At 44.9% G+C, this 16,230-nt stretch overlaps 1 protein-coding gene across 1 annotated transcript in view; it reads right to left on the bottom strand.

The window, feature by feature from the left end:
* Window positions 1-8,854, bottom strand: part of SMYD3 (SET and MYND domain containing 3) — a 519,877-nt gene extending 511,023 nt beyond the window's left edge. Inside the window, exon 1 of the mRNA XM_079763811.1 lies at window positions 8,634-8,854. Within this exon, the coding sequence (XP_079619937.1) occupies window positions 8,634-8,797 (164 nt within the window). The 5' untranslated portion in view covers window positions 8,798-8,854. The remainder of the gene's footprint in view (window positions 1-8,633) is intronic.
* Between the last annotated feature and the right edge of the window lie 7,376 nt (window positions 8,855-16,230).

Genomic DNA, 16,230 nt, shown 5'->3' with positions numbered 1-16,230 from the left:
TAATTAAGTATGTTCATTCTATAACTATAAAAGGCTAAGTTGACTTGCGCATGCACGATACATATAAAGGTCTCGCTGGCGCCAATCGCACATGTGTGTTTCCATCTGTCATTATTGTCATATGTCATTGTCAATTGTGAATTTGGTTGACATTTTTATTATAGAGAAAGGGCAAATAGCGACATTAAAATATTTCTTCTAATTAATTTTCTTTCAATGTGCATGAATTTATGCACTGGGCCAATAGTTTATTATATTCCAATACATATATTCAAAACTTAATCAGTTTTCAATTTTTATGCAGTGAAATCAATAGATATAACCACATAAATAAAACCTCTTTAGAGTCCTATATAACTCTTTTTTTTAAACCCCTCCTATGAAATACTTTTCAAAAAATTTTAAGAATGTAAAGGGGTTCTGAGACTGAAAGTTTGAAATCAGCTGCCTCAAATGACAGTGTATGTTAAGAGTAGTCAAACCCCAGGCATTAGCCCGTTGTTTCATCTCTTTCTGTGAAGGTCAGAGGCAACCCTGTAAGGAAAATCTCGGCCCTGTAGAAGATTTTCAGTGGGTCTCAGAGATGGTGGGACAGGTGGAGAAGACAAATCCAAGTACGGGGTGGAGCGGGGGGAGGGAGGGATGAGTGTTCCAATGAGAACAAATCTATGATCCCTCCATTACAAAAGAGTCTAAAATTAAAATTGGATACCAGTTGGCTGGCTGGTCCCAAAGGTGTGTCACCATTTGGGGAACTCAGGATCCCTCCCTACTGGTGGCCCTCTGTACCAGTAGAAGCCACAATGGCCATGGTGAGGGGAAGTCTGCACTGTTGAGTTCCAGGCACCAGCCTCCATCCCAGTCCCCATGCAGCCCTCTGAACAGCACCAGGTTTCTGAAGAACAACTTGCTGCTACCCATACAAAGCAGGGCAGCCCCTCTGACTGAGAACGTCCTCTGCTCTGGCAGCCACCAAACGTTTTCAGGCTCAGGTCTCTCCCTTACAGCCCCTTCCCAAACCTCTTTGCAGAAGAAAAGGAAGCAGCAAAGGACACAGGAATTCTAACTCCCACTTAAAAGGAAAAGTGGAAGTCATATCCTTTCTCAACCCACTTCTCATCCATCCTTCCCTTTATTTCATTTCATTTCATTTCTTTATTTTATTTTATTATTTTATTTTATTTTATTATTTAATTATTTTATTTATTTATTTATTATTTTATTTATTTTATTTTATTATTTTATTTATTTTTTATTTTATTTTTTTATTTTATTTTTTTTTATTTTATTTTATTTATTTTATTTTATTATTTTATTTTATTTTATTATTTTATTTTATTCCAAGTCCTTGGCCCTCAGGTAAACCCATTAGCTGTTGCTGAAGAATCTGCAAATCTAGCCTTTGAGAGGGTTTTCCTAGTCCTTCCATCTTCAGCACCCACCCTCCCCCCCAAGGAGAGTCTAACACAGCGGCAGTTTATTTGCACCTGGTGCTCACATATGTCACAGAATCATCTGTGAAACAATAGAATGACCTTTATCCGTTCTTTGAACAGAGGTGAGTGCCCCTGTCCCCACTTGGCTCTTTCTACATAGCCCTAACCCCCTGGGTTCGGAAGCCAAGGTGAGAATTCTGCCTGTGTTAAAACAATTCATTCCAATGCCTAACATTCATGGTAACTTCACTTATTTAGTAGTCATCTAACATCTAAGCCTCCCAGTTTCCTGATCATTTCAGCAATCTTTCTTAGTCCCCATTTCAGCTGCTTTCTGTCATACCCCAAAATTTGTTGTACCAGCCCATGTACTGCTTCTAGAGCAAATATGTCAAGACATCCCATTCTCGATCACTGCGCCACTTCACTGATGGCATAAGGACCTCTAATTCATTGATTCTACCCATTTCACTGTCCATCACCCACATCATAACCTCAGTCCTAGCTTAGAAATCATGGTCCATGATTACACCCTCTCTTGCCTACAATGTCAACTTCCTTCTCCCTTTCTCTACCCATTATATTGACCTGGTAAACCCAATTCTCACAGTCAAGCAGCAAACCATTGGGAGAGGAAAAAGCACCAGCCTGCTGACTGCTCTCACTTAAAATAAATCAACACAACTATTCTCAGTGAGTTTTCAGGATCAGGTCTCTGCTATGCAGCCTTTAAGTGGACCCCTAGCACTCCCCAGCAATCCTGCTACATTTCACTAGGCAATTCACGCTTCTCTACTAGAATACTTCAAACCTTCTCTTGTCTAAGACTGAGTCACTCAGCGACCACTTCCCAAGTTGTCCCCAAACCTCTCAATCACTGCTGCTGCCTTCTCTGGCATCTCTTCTTCTTACCCCAACAGGTGTTCCCTCCTGCCTCCACCCCAGGTTCAGCCCTTGGTCAGGATGGATTACATCATCTCACCAGCATTCTTTTTTGTCCTTTATTGCCTGGTCATATTTGCCTACATTGTAACTCAAATGCAGCTGCTTTATTTCCTACTAGGAGCCCAGTGCACGAATTCGTGCACCTTGAAAGGAACTGTGGGCCACAAGGCTGCAGTAAGCACAGGGGCGGGTCTTGGACCATCCTCCGCACCCCCGCCAGCCTCTCCCACCGTGGCCCTGGTCCCCTGTCTGCCGGCAGCTCCCCGCTCCTGCTGCTGCCACTCCCACGTGCTGATGGCGCCGGCCCCACTGATGGCAGAGAGATTGGGGCCGACTCCAGCAGCAGGTGCAAGCAGTGGCTGCTGCCCAATCACCCCTCAGGAGCAGGGGGAGGTGCAGAAGCCCTCAGGGGTGATCAGGCCGGCAGCCACCGCTCGCACCCATTGATGGCGCCGAGCAATCGGGACTGGCACCGGGCACCAGCAGCAGGTGCGAGGGGGGCTGGCACTAGCAGTGGGTGCGAGCAGTGACTCCGGTAGTGGGTGCGAGCAGGGCCGGCACCAACAGTAGGTGCGAGTGCCAGGCGGGACAGTGGTGTGCAGGAGCAAAGAATTTTCAGTAACCACCAGAGGCTCGTCCCAATGACCGCGACCAGCGCCCCGCCTTGGGCTGGTGCTCCCACTCACCTGCTCCACCATCCTGCCGTGGCCCACACCCGCCATGTTCCACACACGCCCCCTGGTGGTCAGCGCACGTCATAGCAACCGGTTGTTCGGTTGTTTGGTTGTTCCAGCTGTTCTGCCGTTCAGTCTATTTGCATATTAGCCTTTTATTATACAGGATAATTGGTCTAACCCAGTGGTCGGCAAACTCATTAGTCAACAGAGCCAAATATCAGCAGCACAACAATTGAAATTTCTTTTGAGAGCCAAATTTTTTAAACTTAAACTTCTTCTAACGCCACTTCTTCAAAATAGACTCGCCCAGGCCGTGGTATTTTGTGGAAGAGCCACACTCAAGTGGCCAAAGAGCTGCATGTGGCTCACGAGCTGCAGTTTGCCGACCACGGGTCTAACCTATCTCATGAACATGGTAGTTTTTCTATAATTAATCTAATCTTCATCATGAACACTCGCCCTAGTAAATAGCCAAAAACTTAAAATTGGCCAGATAATATCTCAATCTCTTCTAGTTAATATTCAGACAGTTAAGTTTAACTTTTTTAAAAATATATATTTATTAATTTTTTACAGAGAGGAATAGAGAGGTAGAAACATTGATGAGAGAGAAACATCAATCAGCTGCCTCCTGCACACCTCCTACTGGGTGGGTGCCCGCAATCAAGGTACATGCCCTTGACTGGAATCGAACCTGGGACCCTTCAGTCCGCAGGCCGATGCTTTATCCACTGAGCCAAACCAGTTAGGGCAAGTTTAACTCTTTACCAGAGCTGGTTTAAATCGCTGCCTTCAGGTAAATTTTCCTCCAGATGGGGCTTATGGGACATCATGATGGTGGGAAGAAGACCTTGGATCTTGGCGTCTCTGTGGATCGACACTGGTCTCCGCTCTAAGGAGGACTGGACTGGTGTCAGCCCACCTTCAGGGATGCCATGCTGGCGCCCGTCTCTGGTATCCATGATCCTGACCTTAGAGTCACGCAGTCCTTGGTCATGATGCCTGCTGTTCCACAGACCTCTAGGCAACTCCACATCCCTCACAGTGGCAGGAAAGCATTTCAGAATCCCCCACTACCTCAGACTCATCTATCTATCACTTCCTTCTATCCTGCTCTGCTACAACCCCGTGTTGGCACAGCACTCACCTACACAGTTACCTCTTCTCAGAGGCCTTCTGCTTTTACTGTCTCCTCAATGCATTTACCTCAACCCCAGAACTTTGGCCTGAGTAGGTCAGTACATAAATTTCTCAGTCTGCCTTTTCTACCTCTGTTCCCCCTTCTTCCTCCAACCCACTAGGGTTGAGAAAGATGGATTTTCCACTTCCATTTCATCCTCCTGGAGGCACTAAGCCTCAAGTTGGGCCTTAATAATGGAAGAGATATCCTCTGTATCTTACAGAACAAACTATCATTAGAGTTTTCCAGAGGAAGCTCTTGATATGGAAACTACAGGCAATTTGGAAGTTTAGAAAACCCAAAACAAACATACAGTGACTTAAAATTCCCCAAAATATTACCCCTTCACAACTTCAACAGCTAGTCTCCTGTGTGCTAGGCCTCAGGCAGGGATATACCAGACTCAGGTCACTCCCTTGGGGAGAGGGGAGACTTACAAACAAAATACCGTATTTTCCGGCGTATAAGACGACTGGGCATATAGAAGATTTTCCTGGGTTAAAAAGTCGTCTCATAAGCCAGAAAATACGGTAATTACAATGAAATTTTATGTGCTACATTTACCAAAACAAGCAGATAACACAACCCCACTGTCAGCCTTTTGAGCTCCTTCAAAGTAAAAACGGGTACCACAGCAGAAAAATGATAATATAAATTATACCGGTAACAATTTAATTGTCATTTAATCTTCTAATTTTCATATTTCATTTTCTTTTCCACTCACATGGAAAACAATAAGCTAATCCTTAGTGACAGGGGAAAAGTGCAAGAAAAGCCATGAAGCAGGTTCAAATTTCTTTTCAATAAAAATAAATATGCAAGACTCATAGACACAGACAACAGTATGGTGACTACCAGAGGGAAAGGGAGGTGGGAGAGGTAGAAGGAGACTTGACTTGGGGTGGTGAACACACAATACAATATACAGATGATATATTATATAGAATTGTACCCCTGAGACCTATATTTCAGTAACCAGTGTCACCCCAATAAATTCAATAAAAAAGTAGAAATAGCCCTAGCTGGTTTGGCTCAGTGGATAGAGCGTCAGCCTGGGGACTGAAGGGTCCCGGGTTCGATTCCGGTCAAGGGCATGTACCTTGGTTGCAGGCACATCCCCAGTAGGGGGCGTGCAGGAGGCAGCTGATCGATGCTTCTCTCTCATAGATGTTTCTATCTCTCTATCCCTCTCCCTTCCTCTCTGTAAAAAAATCAATAAAATATATTTTTTTAAAAAAAGTAGAAATAAATAAAAGAAATACGCAAGAACCAAAGCACAAATCAAAACACCCCAAGGTCAAAGAAAATCAGATAGAATCTAATAGCAATAAATCATTGGGAGACTAATGAAGTGACTATGATTATAATAAATACCTGTTCTTTTATATTATGTATTTGGTTTCCCCCTCCCCCTCACCATGGAACTGTTGGTAATTGTTACAAGCTAATCTTCTCATCCATTTCTTAATTCAAAAGGAAGGCCGCATAAGGGCAAGGACAGCTGAGAGCAATTCTGCTAGACTTGCCCACTACTAACTAAGAGCTTACCAAGTGCCAGGCACGGGGCTGCAAACACCGCAAGATGCAATCTCTGCTCTCAAGAATTTCAAAACTGATGATGGATAAAGAAACAAATTTTACATACAAGGTGATTTTTAATGACAGACTGGTAATAAGGTTATTAGAACTGCACACACCAATGCATTGACCTTTGATTTCTCTAACAGTATTTCCAGGCTGCAGTGATTCCCCACTGGGCACTTCAGAAACACCACCACTGAAGAGGAAGTGTTCAACAGAACGCCTCCTGCCACAGCAGGTGTGCTCGGTTCCTTTCTAGCACAAGTGAATTACAGCCTAGCAATCCAAAAGAAGTGCAAAAAAGGCGCAAATATAATCTGCGTGTGTACAGTACCAGTAAACAGGTGTTTGCTAGTCAGTGTATAAAGAGCCACTTGTTTGTTTCAGTTTGTTTTGTTTGGATGCTCAGCATTTACTTCTATCCCTTCTCCTACATTTAGGTTTGACGATTTTCCCACCATGTGAATATCGGTGCGAAGCAGGGCCTGTCTCCTTTCTTAAAGCCAAAAAGCCCAGATGCTCACCTCCTCAACTTCCCTTGCAGCCAGGGTGCAGGCAGTGACCCACGAGACGCTCAACCAGGCTCAGACACCCACTGAGGACTCGGAATCAGAAGCTAGTATCACAAAGAGCCTGGCTGAGAAAGCAGCTTTGCAGCAATAACTAGTTCCCAAGCAGCAGGAGAGGCGGCGGCGAGAGCAGCACAGGCCCAGGGCCATGGTGTTGGAGACATGCCGCAGAGCCCAGAATTACCCCACAGCATCAGCAATGTACTCCCCAGGCCCCAACCTCAACCACTTCTCACGCGCAATTCTGACCGGAACTTTCCTGCCCGTTTTCAGGCTTTAAAGCAATGCTGAGAACGCCTCAGTAGTTTTCCATAAAATTCCTTTTTTTTTTTTTTTGGCTTAAATCATTACAATTCTGGCTAATAAGAAAAATGAGTGATAGACAGCAACAGTGAATATGATAAATCAAGAAGCATCCCACCCACCAATGGTTGGGTTTGCGGTCAGTTTTGGAAAACGGACAATGCCATGTGTTTTATGACTCAAGTCCAGCTCTGATAATTTATTGAGCAATGTGTCATCAAGTACTTTTTCCAAAACTTTTCTATTCCAACTATTATCTCCAAGATGACCCACATCTTCGTCATCAAGTAATACCAGAGGAATTAAGAAACAGTAAGTTCTCTACTTTGGACTACATTCGAACTGTAGGTACAACCCCAGAGGATTTAACCTTTTGCACTCGGATGTCGAGTGTTACTCGACACGGTTAGTATTTGAATAAAGGAATCGAGAAAAAAGCAAGCGAGTGCAAAGGGTTAAGAGGATGAAGAGCCCAGCTTTCTCTAATTTGCTTGGCTGTCAATGTGAGCAACTTCAGCAAAAAGGCAAGTCTTGGAAGAAATGAATGGTTTTCAACCACACAGTTTACAAAAGTTTCAAATCATTCTCTCAATAGATTTTTTTTGTTGTTGCTGCTGCTGCTGTTGTAGCTACTTCAGGAAACAACAGATAAAAGTATTTGGTAACTTTAAAATACAAAATTAAATTCCTCAATTATGAAAACAATAAGGACATAGTAAGAGCAATGGCCAAGCCCTAGCAGCTTTGCTCATTGGCTAGAGCCTCGGCCTGCAGACTGAAGGGTCTCGGGTTCGATTCTGGTCAAGGGCATGTACCTCTACCTCTACCAGTCAATGTGTTTCTCTCTCTCTCTGTCTCTCTCCCCCTCCCTTCCAGTCTCTCTAAAAATCGATGGGAAAATATCCCCGGGTGAGGATTAAAAAATAAACAAATAAAATTTTAAAGCCCTGCTTTAAAAATAAATAAATAAAGAGATTACTGGTCAAGCAGCCGATTTGAGCTTTGCACTTACCGCCTCACCCCCATGCACCCAGATCCCAGGCTAATGGGTCTGAAAGAGCAGCGATGGGAAGGAGAAGTGACTGACGGAGTCCTTCCCTGAGCATCCAGTAGGAGCTCAGTAACAGTTGTCGCTCAAACACGGTGCCTAGGACTGTGCATATAGATTGCATATTTCCATAAATTGCTTTCGCATAACACTCTGCGTCGGCCCAGCGCTTCCAGGCTTAGGAAACACTTTCGCATGAATCCTCGCGTCTGGTTCGACTTGCGGGCACGGCCTTGAACCGCAAAGCACACGCAGGAACCTCGGGGACTTGGGCTCCCACACGGAGGGCTGCAGGTCGGTGTCAGCACTTGGGATACATCGACATCAATGACGTCTCCTGCCTATTTGCTCCTTAAGCGTTCCTAAGAACGGCCCCCACTCATCTGCAGGCAAAGCAGAGGCTGGACCCCAGAGAGTGTCCCCGAAACACCAACACGCTTCCGCCTCCTGCACCCAGGTCCGCTCCGAGCATCCGCGGAGCCTGATTTTACCATCGCGGCTCCCCCGCACCCCGTCCCCCGCACCCCGCACCCCGCCGACTGTGCTTTCCACAGCCACGCTCAAGACGCTGGTCGCACAGGACACGGACTTTTTGTTCCCCAGCGAGATCACCCCGGACCCAACGCTTCCCCTGAAGTCGGCTCCCCCTGCTCCCCCAATCCCTACCGCCGCCCTCGGCGGGTGCGGGTGGGTGTCAGAGCTGCTGGGACGGAGCCTGGGATGCCGCCCCCCACCTCCCGCAAGGCAGCCCCAAGTGTGGCCGGCCGAGTCAGTCAGCCACACGCGCCCCCGGGAACCGCACGAGGGAAGTTCGGGGCTGGGCACCTGGGCGGCACCGCCGTGCCCGGACCGCACCGACGAGACACTGGGTGGGCGAGGGCGCCCCGTACGTACCCGAGGAGGCAGCGGTCGCAGACGACTCCACGACTCCCCTTGCTCACGGTGTACGCCAAGGGGTCCGAGCGGAAGAGCAGCTCTCCCGGGCGCAGCGGCGCCAGAGCGCGCAGCCCGTTTCCCCGGTCGGCGGTGCTGAACTTTTCCACCTTCGGCGGCTCCATCCCTCGGCAGCTCCGCACCTCGCGCGGCGGCGCGTCCGGCAGCTGGTTCCTCGCGGGCTGCCGGGAGCCGCGCGCCTGCGCCCTGCGCGCACGCGTACGCCGCGGGGCGGGGCGGGCGGGGCCCCGGAGCATGCGCAGACGGGGTCGGAGGCGCACGGGCGGCGGCGGCGGAGCGAGCGGACCCAGCGGACCGTCCCAGCTGGCGGGGCTGCAGGAGTCCCAGGCAACTCGGTGAGGAGAGGCGGGTTTTTTTCCCAGCTGTATTTTCTATTTTTTCTTTTTTCTCTCTATTTTTTCTACCAGCAGTATGTTCTTGCAGACGGTTTTAATGCAGACGGGAAGTAGAGCAAACAACGAAATGAATAGCATTGTACCCTCCACCCAAAATACCAAACAATTCTTGGTATTTTGCCGTTGCGGCACATTCTCCATGTGTATGCAGATATGTATGTGTGTGTGTGTGTGTGTGTGTGTGTGTGTGTGTGTGTGTGTGTGTGTGTGTGTGTATTCTTGTTGAACCACTTGGAAGTTGTGTTTTTGCATCACTTAAAAGTTGCAGCCAGGCTGGCGTGGCTCAGTGGTTGAGCACTGACCTATGAACCAGGAGATCACTGTTAGATTCACACACCTAGGTTGCTGGCTGGATCCCCAGTGTGGGGGTGCAGGAGGCAGCGGATCAATGATTCTAACTGTTGATGTTTCTATCTTTCTCTCCCTCTCCCTTCCTCTCTGAAATCAATAAAAATATGTTTAAAAAATAAACACAAAACAACAAACTGATGACTCCGTCTAGAACCCTTCACTGAGCATTAAAGCACTAAGCACAGGTCTCCAAAGGGGTTTGCAAGGAGTCACACATTATAAACAGACTAGCGGGAGGCCCAGGGCACGAAATTCATGCAGGGGGAGGGGGATGTCCCTCAGCCTGGCCTGTACCCTCTCCAATCTGGGACCCCTCGGGGTTAGTCGGACATCCCTCTTACAATCCGGGACTGCAGGCTCCTAACCTCACCTGCCTGCCTTCCTCATTGCCCCTATCGGCCTCTGGCTGCCAGCCTGATGGCCCCCTAACTGATCCCCTGCTCCCCTGCCGGCCTGATTGCACTAACTGTCTCTGCCTTGGCTCCAGCCACCGTGGCTTTGTCCAGAAGGAAGTCGGACTTTTGGAAGATGTCCAGTCACTAGGTCTAATTAGCATATTACCTTTTTATTAGTATAGATAAATAAATAAATGTAAGTTGCAGACATAACTTTTCATAACTAATACTTTACATCATAATATTTCGTGTGTGTGTGTGTAAAGTGTTAACATTCCTTTATTCAACAAATAATTACTGGGCACTCACTGTATGTCAAGCACTGGGAATATAATGAAAAAGAGGAAACAAATCCTGATCTCGAGGAGTTTCTAGTGACAGAGGTGTGTGGAGTGTTGTTGCATATCTCAGAAATTTGTTCCTTTGTGCCAGGTACTGTTCTGTAATTTTTTTCTTCATTCACTTGTTGGTGACATTTGTTGTGCATAATATTTCATAATTAAATACTGTAGCATGCATTTCCTCAGAATAAGAACAATATCGTATAAAACTTCAAAATCATTATCACATATTCTGAACTAGCAAGCAAAAACCATATTCACTTTAAGATTAGCTTTTGTAACTTGCGAGTTTACCCCTCACGTCCCGCGTGGTTCAGGGTTCAGGTTCAGGGTTCGGGCTCTGGAGGAGGCCGCACACAAATGAAAGAGACAAGAAAATATTAATTTGGGAATTGGGGGCCAGGCGGAAGTCCAAGAGAGGATTTTGCTTTGCTCTGGCCTTTCGATCCCTTTTATTCAGGTTTGGGATCCATCCATAGCTGTTAGGCAGGCAATTCCAATACTAGCTCGATGATAGCCCATCGGCAAGGATTACATAAGACTAAAAGGTGGAAGTTGCTTCAGCTACCTTTGTCTCCACCAGACAGTGGGTGTATGGCTCTGACCCTTGCCAGACCCTCAAGATTGACCAGCCTTCCGGGTTCCTTGTCCACACCTCTCTGCTAGTGAAGGCAATGGGTAGCTTCCAACAGTAACTTTTCTTTAAAAACCAGGATCCAATCAAAGTTACATTTTCTCTTTCCTGACATTGACTTTTTTTTACATTGACTCTTAAAGAGCCCAAGCTAGGATTCTAGTACAATGTTCTACAGTCTGTATTTGTCTGGTTGTTTTCTCATGGTGTTATTTAACATGTCCCTCGATTCCCTGTATTTCCTGTAAATGTTAAGAGGCTTGTTTTTATTGATTTTTAGAGAGGGAAAAGGAGAGGGATAGAGAGATAGAAACTTCAATGAGAAACCGTCGATTGGCTGCCTCCTGGGGATTGAGCCTGCATCCGGGACATGTGCCCTGACCCAGAAAGGAACCTGAGACCTCTTGGTTCATAGGTCCACGTTCAACCCTGAGCCACACCAGCCAGGGGAAGAAATTTAAAGAGAACTGGATGATGTTATGAGAGTTCATGACATATGGAGTAGAGATTTCTATACCATAAATCACATGGAACTCCTAGGTAGGATCCTGAAACTATCTCCAAGTCTTGGTGAAGATTTGATGTTTCAAGTGAAAATCCTTACTAACTGGCTTTACTATTAGCTTTCATCAAAAATCTAAATTGAATTTTAGAAATACAGAAAAATCAATGCTTTCTCACCCTATTTGTTCCATTATTTTTATATCCTTGCTTTTAATGAGCAGATTAAAACCATTAAGAACATAGGATGTTGTGCTCAATTCCCCATAAACTCTAATTGAAAGTCTAACACACTATTTTATTAGCAAGAAGTAAATTAAGCAGTAGCTATAAATGTTTAATATAGAATTACCCAGCAGTTTTAGTAATAAGCCAAATGAAATTTAATCAAGAATTACTGGATTATTTTACAAGTCTATCATGCCTCACCCTAACTGGTTTGGCTCAATGGATGGAGTGTCAGACTGCAGACCAAAGGGTCCCAGGTTCGATTTGAGTCAAGGTCATGTACCTTGGTTGCAGGCTCCTCCCCGGCCCGGTCAGGGCTAGTGCATGAAGCAACCAATTGATATGTTTCCCTCACATCGATGTTTCTCTCTGTCTTTCCCTCTCTCTTCCAATCTCCCTCAAAATCAATGGAAAAAATATCCTTGGGTGAGGATTAACAACAAAAGTCTATCATGTCTCATCAGATAACTAGAATTGCTATTTCAAGCCTTAGAATAGTATAAATAATATACTGACAGGGTATAAAGAACAACAACAAAAAACCTTTCTTGTTTTATTAATCCAAAGATCCATGCTTGTGGCTTGGAGGTCACTAACCCGTCATCACTTCAGGAGTGAATGTGCTAATTTTTTAGTAGTTAGATTCAGAAGAGTGCCTGTGGCAATGTAGGTATTGGAAGCTATATACGAGTGCCATTAAGACAGTATTTTTATTAGGATTCTTGCTTGAAAGTGATAGAATTCCATCCAAAATTAATTTTAACCAAAAAAAAAGGAAATTGACTGGCTTCGGCATTTGCTTGGCTTTGGACATGTATATGGCTTCAGGTATGGTTGAAGCCAGGGGCTCAAATGTTAGCAGAATGGTGTCTGCCTGCTTCCTCGTGTTAGCTCTGCTTTCTCTGTTGACTTCATTCTGCAGAAGATTTTCCTTATATGGTGGACAAAGGAGCTATTTTCCTCCTTATAAGAGATGCTCTTTTGATAATACCACAGGTAAGGCCTCGTTGTTAAATCCTTTCCATTTTGCACATGCAAACCAAAGGCCCAGATAACCTAAGTGCCATTCTACAATTTAGTGATGAGGGAACAAATGGTAATAGTCCATAACACAGAACTTTTTTTGTTTACCCTACTGATATAGAGCATTCCTGTTTTGGTACCCATCACCTCCTGAATTTACATACTATATTCTTATAAATTCTAGAGAAAAACATCTACAGTATTTTCTTGTTGCAAAGTTATTAATATTCCAAAAACAAAGACATAAAAAGAACCTTAAATACCACTGAGTCTCCTGTTGTAATACTGCAAGGTCTTCACTCTCCCACCCTCTTTGGTCACCATGATCTTACCTACAGCTAATTGTGTGGGCAGCTATTTCACTCTTCTAGAGAAAACTTTTTGTTCAGAGATACCCGACAATGTTCCCAATATTCCATTTGAACATTCTGCCAAGCTCTTCAGGTTCTGGGAGGTTCAAAAAGACCAGTGAGCATCTTTTATTCTCAGCCATCAGCAAAAATAAAAGGCCCTTTGGCAAAGTCTTTTTCATTGCTTAACTTTGAATTGCTTGCTACTATACCTGGAACTTGTCATCACCAGAAAATCACTCCACTTCTGATATCTTTTTTTTCTTTATTAAGGTATTACATATGTGTCCTTATCCCCCCAAGATATCTATTTTTCTATATATATATTTTATTGATTTTTTACAGAGAGGAAGGGAGAGGGATAGAGAGTTAGAAACATCGATGAGAGAGAAACATCGACCAGCTGCCTCCTGCACGCCCCCTACCGGGGATGTGCCCGCAACCAATGTACATGCCCCTGACCGGAATCGAACCTGGGACCTTTCAGTCCGCAGACAGATGCTCTATCCACAGAGCCAAACTGGTTTTGGCAAGATATCTATTTTTTAATGTATTTATTGATTTCAGAGAAAGGAAGAAATGAAAACATCAATGATGAGAGAGAATCATCAACTGGCTGCTTCCTGCATGCCCCCTACTGGGGATGGAGCCTGAAACCTGGGAATCAAATGGTGACATCCTGGTTCATGGGTGCATGCTCAACCAGTGAGCCACACAGCTGGGCTACCTCTGGTATCTTAATACCAGAGTCTTAATGACCTAAAACTGGCTTTCTAACACTTTTATTTCAACCATTTTCTTGTTACTTTCACATGCCGTGACTCCTGTGTTCGTTTGGGTCTGCAGAGAAGCGGATGCTAAGACAAGATTAGACGTGTAAAAGGTTTTCAGAGAAGGGAGCAGAAGGCATGACGTACTTCAGGCTGTGACTGCAGAACTCTGGGAGGAGAGAGGGAAGGAAGACTGGATAGGAAGTTCTGGACCACCGCCAAATTCCAAGAAAGGTTTAGCCGGGACAAGAGGGAGGGAGTCCTGGAGCCGAAGTTGTGTGTGTCACCAGACCGCTAGAAACGGTTTGCTGTTTGGCATGAAACTTGGAATTAGGTCCACGACTTCAAGATGAACACCTTTTCTTACATGCCAGTGGCCGGCCTGCGCCATGCTGAATCATTGCCTGGGAACAGCCTGTAGGACTGTGGTGGATTCAAGGGGAAAGAAGCTGCAGACAGTCAACCAGGCACCGACCAACGGCACCGACCAACAGACTTGGCCACGCCCTACTTCCGTCATACCTGAAAGACACTATCAGACTAATTTCTCCTGTGCACAGACCTACGGGCTAATCTTAATACACAACTTTCATTCATCTAACCATCCACATGCTCCATTGCTCCAGTCCTAAAATGACACAACAGTATAGAACACCACTATAAATTTGGTTTCCACCCTTAGCTAGAGCCTCTGTACTATCCCTCCTTAACTCCCTTTCTTCCTTAACTCCCACAACAGTTAGCAAATCTGTCATTAAGTGCCCTCTTCCATTTGTCTGAAGTGACACTGCCTGATCTCTCAGAGCATGTACCACTTGTAAGGCATTAATTCATGTTTTGACCCCCCAGCATCTATACTAATAAAAGGGTAATATGCTAATTAGAGCAGACGTCTTCCGGACATCCTTCCAGACAAAGCCATAGTGGCTGCTGCTGCAAGGACCTGGTCGAGGCTCAGGCAAGCTGTGGCGGCTGGCAGTGGGGCTTTGCCTTCCCCTGAATACCACTCCCCCCCCCTCGCAGTCGCCTCCCACAGAGGGAGGCCAGAGGCCGCAGCAACCGGGGATAAACTTTCAGATAAACTTTTTTGATGGAATGGGGTGGGGGGTGTTGATGGGGGTGGTGCCTTCCCTGATTGGCTGGTCACCTCCCGCAGAGGGAGGCCAGACTGTGGCTTAGGTCCGCTCCCCATGGGACATCTCCTGAGGGCTCCCGGACTTTGAGAGGGGGCAGGCCGGGCTGAGGGACCCCCTTCCAGTGCACCGGGTCTCTAGTATATTTATATTAGAACCTATACTCAATTCCTTTTATGTAGGCTAAGAGCAAAATGTGCTTCTCTGGTTTTTGGATCCAATTCAGTTTCCTAAAAGCCATCAGTTAATACCTCTGAAATACATTTAAAATGTTTCTCAGCTGACACTCTTCTGAGCTAGTAACAAATTTAGGCTTAAAGCATAGGACTAGGAAAGAAACAGTGAGGAGGAAGACTGAATGACATTATGAAGATTAGGCAGATTATGTAACAGCAGGAATTTTAAGAGAAAAAAAAGAGGATTTGGTTTCCAACCAGATTGATTTGTAAACCAATGACAATAGTAGAGAGGTTGGGAAGAACTGGTTTGGCTAAGTGTTTTAAGAATATACCCTACAAAGAGTTACTTAGTAATATGCCTTAAGTATTATGAAGTGTTATAATAGCTAACAACTCTAATTTAGATTATATGTCTCAGCTAAAATAAAGTAGCTACTTCAATGACCTAAGAAAATATTCCTTTCTTAAAAATATATTTTTTTATTGATTTTAGAGAGGAAAAGGGAGAGGGAGAGAGAGATCAAAACATCAATGAGAGAGAATCATGGATTGGCTGCCTCCTGCACGCTCCCCACTGGGGATCGAGCCCACAACCCAGGCATGTGCCCTTGATGAGAATCGAACCCAGGACCTTTCAGTTTGCAGGCCGAAGCTCTATTCACTGAGCCAAACCAGCTAGGATAAGAAAATATTCTTTCCTTTTTCTTTTTTTTTAATATATTTTATTGATTTTTTACAGAGAGGAAGGGAGAGGGATAGTTAGAAACATTGATGAGAAACATCGATCAGCTGCCTCCTGCACACTCCCTACTGGGTATGTGCCCACAACCAAGGTACATGCCCTTGACCAGAATCGAAACTGGGATCCTTGAGTCCGCAGGCTGACGCTCTATCCACTGAGCCAAATTGGTTAGGGCAAGAAAATATTCTTAATTTCATTTAGGTTCATGTAGTAAAGTTCTAAGTTCAGATAAACTTTCTTGATGAAACAAAAATGCAAGAGACGTTTAATAACATTCTGAATTATTTATTGAATGCACATTGACCATACATGATGGAATTTAAAGTGAATAAGTTAGGGTCAACTTTGTTTCATTTGAAACGACCAAAAAAAAAAAAAAAATCACAAAATCTTATTTAAAATATTTTAATTTCTAAAAAGTGTAAGCCATTTTAAAATTAATGTAATTGCACAGTATTTGTTAATCCTTTCAGCAAAATGAAAAATAAAACAAAC

Source organism: Cnephaeus nilssonii (assembly GCF_951640355.1).
Source record: "Cnephaeus nilssonii genome assembly, chromosome: 23".
In the NCBI taxonomy this organism is placed as follows: domain Eukaryota; kingdom Metazoa; phylum Chordata; class Mammalia; order Chiroptera; family Vespertilionidae; genus Cnephaeus; species Cnephaeus nilssonii.
The sequence above is the reverse complement of the archived record's forward strand: the minus strand, read 5'-3'. Positions and strand labels throughout refer to the sequence as shown.